This window comes from Belonocnema kinseyi, chromosome 9 (genome assembly GCF_010883055.1).
Source record: "Belonocnema kinseyi isolate 2016_QV_RU_SX_M_011 chromosome 9, B_treatae_v1, whole genome shotgun sequence".
NCBI classification, from domain to species: Eukaryota; Metazoa; Arthropoda; class Insecta; order Hymenoptera; family Cynipidae; genus Belonocnema; species Belonocnema kinseyi.
In genome coordinates, this window is record NC_046665.1 from 47419179 (window position 1) to 47426836 (window position 7658).

Genomic DNA, 7658 nt, shown 5'->3' on the forward strand with positions numbered 1-7658 from the left:
CCTATAGAATATACCAATTTGCATGCAACCCCCTTCTCTCTGTGTTTGCGCTTATATATAGCAGCATATATATATATATATATATATATACATATGTATATATACATGTGTGTGTATGCATATATATATATATATATCAGCCTCGCGAGCAATATAGTAGCAGCCATCTTATATTTTGTGTTGAAGAAAAACATTTATTTAAACAAATGTCTCGCGTTATCCCGTAAGTAGGAACGGTTTGGAGGCGTGCGCTCGATGAGGCGTAGCTTTTTTACCACTAGCCCGGACTACTACATTAGCAAAGGTTAGTGAATCTCTCAATAAAACTCATATCCCCTTCGCTTTTCGTCAAGCAGTGTGCGACCTCTCGCTCCCAGACCCGCGCATCGCTATCCGTTTTTAGCGTCGAAATAATTCGCCCTTACTTCCCGCCCTCTTAAAAATAAAACAGCTCCCCACATTTTTCGCTCATCACAAATTTCTATCTAGAAAATTTCGCACTCGTTCTCTGTTCTCCGCTCGTGGAAAAGTTATGCAATCAGCTGATCGTCTCACTCGTCTCTTGCCCCGCACCTTCTTTCTGCCTGTCACTTGTCAAAAATAAATGTCAAACTAATATCGTGATATACTCTAACACAAGTATCGTTTACTTCCGAAATCTCTTGCAGTCGTTAATTATTTCAAGTTTCTAGAAATCATTTGCAGAATCCAACTTAATCCTAATGAAGATCACGATTTCAAGTGATTTTAGAAGGAGCTAATTTGATTTTCGAGAATTTTGGTTAAGATTGCCAAAGATTCATTGCTTTGATTTTGGGAGATGTTGAGTGATTTATCATTATTTTTTGCTTCTGGGAGGTAGATTCAAAGCGGAGCTTGATAAAATGAACGTCAGCTCTCTGCAGGTAACTTCGGGCTATTGGGTCCTATTTTAATAAACAAATAATAAAATAATGTAATGCAAGAATAAAAATCTACTGTTAAAACTTTAGACAAGTACGTCATTTTACGGTTTCTCAGGTATTTTGCAATAGCCATTTCAATTTATAAATAGCGTCTTCTTTTCGCAAACAAATGTTAAATACAAATTTCCTCGCCAGTTTAAGCTGTCTGTATGTTTTTTACCAGCAACTGAAATAATGTAACATTTTATAATTTAATTGAAAATTTGTAGATTAAAACATACGTAAGTGGGCTATTAAAATGTTCACCTGTCAATGAACATTTTATAATTTAATGATTTTACCTACTTAAATGTAGTATTTTAAAAATTCATTCCTTTTTTATTTTACAATTTTAAAAATTTAACTATTTAAACTTAAAACCTTCCACAGTGAGCCTCAATCATTTTAAACCTGAAAGTTCTTGCACTCGAATTTTCTTACCATAATTTTTTTAAAAATGATTTTGAAGTATTTTATACTCAAAGCTAAACTGAAGTATCTAACCTATTTCAAATTATTGTTTGGGTAGTGTTATTCTACATCAAAAGCTTAGTAGAAAAGTTTTATGATAGATCCAGATAAAATGAAAACTGCTTTTTATGGATGTTTTTGTATGTAAGAAAATGTTTTTTTGTTGCCATTCAAAGTATTCAAGCCTTTTTGCGCTAGACTTTTCTTTGTTATTTATCACTTTAGGAAAGTTTCTAAACGGTTTAAATATTGGAAGAAAAAAAGTATTTACCACTTCTTAAAGCAAGTAAAATTCAATTATTTGTTCTAAATATTTATCATTATTGTTTAGGAAATGTTATTCCATATTAAACAGTATTATAAAAGAATGAGTGCATAATTAATCGAAAAAATCGAAAACTGTATGTTTTATGGCGGTTTTTGTATAGCAGAAATCGTTTTTTGTCATCAAAGTTATTAAAGCGTTTTGTCTCTCGACCTGCCTATATTGCTTATTACTTTTAAATAGGTTTTAAACATTTTAAATACGCAAAGAAATTAATGATGAAGCTCTTTTTAAATAAGTAACATTTAATTCTATTTCTGCACAAAAATAAATCAGGAATATTCTTTCTGCAGAGCAGCATTGAGTTTAACAACTTTTAGATTGAAGATATCAAGGCCACGCTTCGTGATCATACAACTTTATTCGAATAGTTGCAAATTTTTATATTAAAAGTGTTCTGGAAATTGAATACTACATTTACTAAATATTCGAAATCAGACAGTAATTTAAAATTAGTAATTAAAAATTATACAAGTGTAATTGAGAACCTTAGGATTTGAACGCTTTTAAATGTCAGTGCTTAAACTTCAATAATTTCAATTTAAAGCTGAAAGCGTTTAAGATTCATTAATGTAGATATAATGTAAGGTAACGGTATTAAACTCCTGACAATTGAACGATCTTTAGTCGAAAACGTTAATAAAATATTAAGAATTGAAACGTTAGAAATTGAAAAATGGTGCAATTGAAAATTGACAAATATCATAAAAGGAAAGTGAATCTTTATTTATATCTTTTAGGTGGATTGGTACGCAGGATATGAGCAGTTTGTCAAGCGCAACCTGACTCTGCTCCCCGAACAGCAAGTGATCCAGCAGCAGCATCAACAGCTGGCGCAGCCCCAGGCAGACATCATGACGTCTATGTTCGATCAGCAGATAAAAAGTGAACCGATGGGATTTTATTCAGTGGCCTCGAGTCGCTCAGATGGTTCCAATTCGATGGTTAACCTCTCGGACGATCGGGAGGAACTTTCACAGCAGGAAGGCCATCTTCAGCAACAGGAGAGTCATCTGCAGCAGCAGGAGGCACATCTGCAGCAGGAGGGACATCTGCATCAACGGGAGGGACATCTTCAGCAGCAAGATGGACATCTGCAGCAGCAAAATTTGCAGGCTCATCAGCAACAACACGAGCAGCATGAGCAACATGAGGATCAACAACAGGGACAGAGTGTCTCGCCAAGTCGCCAGTCCACTGGACAGCAAACTGTCAAAGAAGGCTCGAGATCTAAACCTCAGCCTTGTAAAGTCTGTGGCAAAGTTTTATCCTCTGCGAGTTCTTATTACGTCCACATGAAACTTCACTCGGGGAATAAACCGTATCATTGCACGGTTTGCGAGGCTAGCTTCTGCAGAAAGCCATACCTCGAGGTTCACATGAGGACTCACACCGGGGAGAGACCTTTCCAGTGTGAACTGTGTCTCAAAAGATTCACGCAGAAAAGCAGCTTGAATACGCACAAGCGTGTACACACGGGTGAACGACCCTACGCTTGTGACATTTGTCAGAAGAGATTTGCTGTTAAGAGTTATGTTACGGCGCATCGTTGGAGTCATGTTGCCGAGAAACCACTTGTTTGTGACAGGTACTTCTACTTTTGGTTTTTAAAGGATGGTGTTTTTTTATTCGATATTTGATTCGCATTTTTTACTGCCACCCAGGCCTCGACCTCACCACACTATTGATATTATTTGCTACTTTTATGCTAATGCCGCTATTTCATTACTTTTCCTTGAAACAAATTCTGGAATTTCCTAGCTAATTGACTAAAATATTATCTCAGCCTCTCTCTACCTTAATTAATTTTTGCGGACTAAATTTTTCTCGTAAATTTATTTAGAGGTCATCCAAAAATAACGTTAGAATGTTTGTTAAATTTTCAACGAAAAAAAGATGAGTTTTTAACAACAAAAATATAATAGTTGAGATTTTTAAAGTTGAATCTTTAAGCAAAACAGATTTTCAACCAAACAGTTGCATTTTCAAGAAAAAAGATGAGCTTTCAACAAAATTGTAGAATTAAACAAAAATCCTAACAAAATGTATTCATTTTATAGCCAAATAGTTGGATTTTCAATCAAAGAGAGATTAGTTTCACACCAGAAAATACGATTTTTCAACCAAATAAATATTTTGATTTACATAGCAGTCGAATTTTTAAACTAAAACAATCTATTTTCATCCAAAAATGGAGTAGTTATATTTTTATTTGAGAGAATTAATTTTCAAATTTAAAAAAGTGAACCTTTTTTACAAAACAGTTTAATTTTGTACGAAGTAGGTGAGTTCCCTTCCAAATTGTTAAACTCTTGAGACAAAAAGACTGAATTTTTAATAAAAACTCAGTCCGAAAATATTTTTCGTTGAATTTGCAACAATAAACAAAAAAATATTTCAAATTAAAATTTTAAAAATTGATCAGCAAAAACGAATTTTCAACAGAATACTTGAATTCTCAACTAAAACAGTTGCATTTTTAACAAACAACAAAAAATCTTTTTCTTCACACAAAAAAAAAACTTTTTTTAACAAAATACATTTTTTTCAACCAAATATGTAGTTAAATATTCTACTAAATTGTTGAATTTTCAACCAGAAAAATATTGTTAGCTAAGAAAAAAAGAAAGTGTCAAAAAATTTGTTAAATTTTCAAGTATAAAAGACGATTTTTTAACCAAACAGTATGACTTTAAGAAATGGTCGGGATGTTTAGGAGATCGGAAAAAAGCGGGAAATGACAGTAAATTTATTTTTTGAACGGGAACTTTCCAAATTTTAAAAACAAAAATCTGTCAGTCTGATTTTAACATTTTTTAAAATAATTAGTTGAATTGTTATCTCTTTCTATTGTCATATCATGCAGTTTACAATGCGTAATTCAAAAATATGTCAAATTAAAATTCTCTGTTTTAGATTTTAATTTTTAAGGGTACATGTTTAATTTAAAGAATTTTAAAATGCAGTTTTAGATTTAAAAATTAGAAGCGTTTGAAGTCTACAAATTTTGATAGAAAAAGTCTTTTAGCTTATTAACTGTAAATATAAATTATAATGATTTTTTTAATAAAGTAGTACATTAAGGAGAAACAAGTAAATAATGATTGATTTTACAATAACGATTCGGTATCTGTTCAAAATTTAAGAATTTTCAGGTTTTCAGGCTAAAAATTAAACTTTCAATTATAAAGTCTTCGATAGAAACTTTATAAATTATTTTCAATTCCAAAATAATTTTAAAATAATATATTCTTCATTAAAGGCTTTTATTAAATTTAAAGTATTGTTTTGTCTAGAATTAAAAAATTAAAATTTTTTAAGTAAGCAAAAGAACAATTGACTAATATCTAGGAATAATTGTCTTTTCATTTTAAATAAGTATTTATAAATCAAATATTCTAAACTAAAATATAAACGTTACAATTAAAATTTTTTTCATTAAAAGAAAATTGAATTTGCAAATAAATGGTTGATTTTTGATTTATAATAATTATTATACACGTATTATTCCTAGAAAAATTCAAGAATGCCTTTTTGAAAATGATAATATGATTTCAAATAATTTCATCGAAGTGTCTAGGTGTACCAACAGAATCTGACTTGAGGAAGAATTCGAATTATTTTAAATGATTTTTAGAAAGTCTAAAAAAATTTTTTTTAATAATTCAAGATTTGAAGAAATGTAAAAAAACATGTAGATGTATTGAGGTTTTAAAATAAGATTTTTCAGATATTTAAGGATTTTTAAACTATTTAAAATAAAAATAATTCAACGTTTAATTTAACAAGTCTTAAGTTTATAACAAAAATGTAATCGTTCGAATTTTCTAAACGATAAAAAGTGGACAATAATGAATTTTGTGTTCAGCATTTCGCTCTACAATAAATAGTTCCCGTGAAAGAAATCGGTTTGATTTTATAAAATTGCTGACTCGTTTTATTTTTATATATTTTTTTTCGTGAAGAATGTTGAGTAAGCAATTCCAGATAATAATAAACAAGAATTTTTAATTTGGTCTAAATCGGTAGAATGGGTATGTGTTAATAATTTTAATTTCGAAAGAATAAAGGAAATTTTCCCAACAGGTTTTGCAAGTAATTAATTCATAACGTTGATTCTTTATTATGTTGAAGACACATCGATTAAATGATCAGAGAAGCACCAAAGTTTTTTATTCATCAATTACTTTCGAAAAACTGTTGGGCTCTAAAAATTACACTTATCAACACACGCATTGTTTATTTATATAAAATAACAAATTCTCCTTTAGCCGAAAGGTATACGTAAAGGTAAATTTGATGAGAAGTAAGGTTTTCAGTTTTCTAAATATTTATTTAAAAGCAAAACAAAAGCCTCTCTAAAATTATTACTACGCTATTTTTATCTAGTATATAAAATGTATATAAAAGCGAGATCGCTGTATCTGAAAATGAGAAATTTGCCGCTCTTTTAAATTTAGTGAAATTTAATTTGGAAGATGGCCTTTTTTAATTTTTGCCAAACGTGTGTGGTAATAATTTTTCCTAAAACTACTCTCTGAAACGCATAAATATAGTCATTAAACTCGAAAATTGGTTATGAATTGCCTTTTTTATGTAAGTTTGAAATTAAAAGTAAAATTAACGAAAAACTCCAATTTCAAAAAATAAATTAACGTAATATTCTCATTCAAAAAAGTAAATTCTTCGCTTTTCGGGCGTTTTGGGCAAATACTGTTAGAAAAAAAATCACCAGCTAAGCATCGCGTAAATAGTCGCGCAGAATTTTGGCTGGAATTTAAACAAATCTTTGTAATGATCCTCATATGTTTAATACTGGAAAATTTATATGAAACTATTTTTTCAAATTTGTGATACAATTACACTATTTTTTATCTCTGAAGTGAGTCCGAGGACTATGCTACCCAATCGTTTCAATTAGTGGCGCTGTTGTCGCTACAACGTGAGAATAATTTGCATGATAACAAAAATTTGTAGTTGAATCATACAAAGTTTAAAAAAATCTTTGCGTATACTTTTAAATTTCAAGAATATAACAAATATTTTTTTAAAGACTGAAACTGATTAAAATATTCCACGGCATATAGATCCTGATTTTTAAAATTTGAAATATAAAATAAATAATACTATCCTGCAGCAGAAAGCAATAAACGAAATGCAATCAATTACGACATGCCTTCTTGAAAAAGAAGATATGACTCAGTTATTATTACGATTTTTCTACGGAGTAACCGCTAAAAGGCAAACAAAAAATCAGTTAGCGAAATTTATAATTACAAGAAAAGCAAAAAAATCTGCGGAACAAAACTTTTTGTAATTATAAAAATTTAGGACCAGCAAAACGTCCCTCGCGGTTCCGTTGAATTTACTTTAACCCGAAATCCGTTAAAAATAATCTATTTTGAATCTAAAAACATCTAAATATCCACTTTTTCTCGAAAACAAAACAATATACGAAAAAGAAGTTAATAGCAAAATGTTCAATGAAAAAAGGATTATAAAAGGAAACTCTTAATTATTTTTAATCTCACTTCGTTTTCTTGAAAAACTTGATTTATTTCATTTCATTATAGATTATTTCTTTTCTTATTTCTTCTCGATAAAATTTTTCAAGTAGAAACGCTAGGAATGTACTTATACCAACATGTTTTTAACACTAAACACTTTTGATCATAAGCTATGGAATCAATGGATGGCTCCTACAAGCTATAAAAACAATATACACGGGTAGAAAAGCGAGTGTAAGGGTGAATGGGAAATTGAGTGAATGTTTCGATATTATTCAAGGAGTTAGACAAGGATGCGTTATGTCTTCGTGGTTATTTATATTATTTATGGACAAGTGTTTAAGAATGGCACTCTTCGACGAAGAGGGTGTGGATCTCGAAACAGTAAGGGTACGAGGGTTAGCGTTCGCA

At 30.2% G+C, this 7658-nt stretch overlaps 1 protein-coding gene across 1 annotated transcript in view; it reads left to right on the top strand.

Annotated features, from left to right (window-relative positions):
* Positions 1-884: 884 nt before the first annotated feature.
* LOC117180524 (zinc finger protein OZF-like) overlaps positions 885-7658 on the top strand; it is a 14095-nt gene continuing 7321 nt past the window's right edge. The window contains exons 1-2 of the mRNA XM_033373022.1: positions 885-905; positions 2481-3328. Of these exons, the coding sequence (XP_033228913.1) occupies positions 885-905; positions 2481-3328 (869 nt within the window). The remainder of the gene's footprint in view (positions 906-2480; positions 3329-7658) is intronic.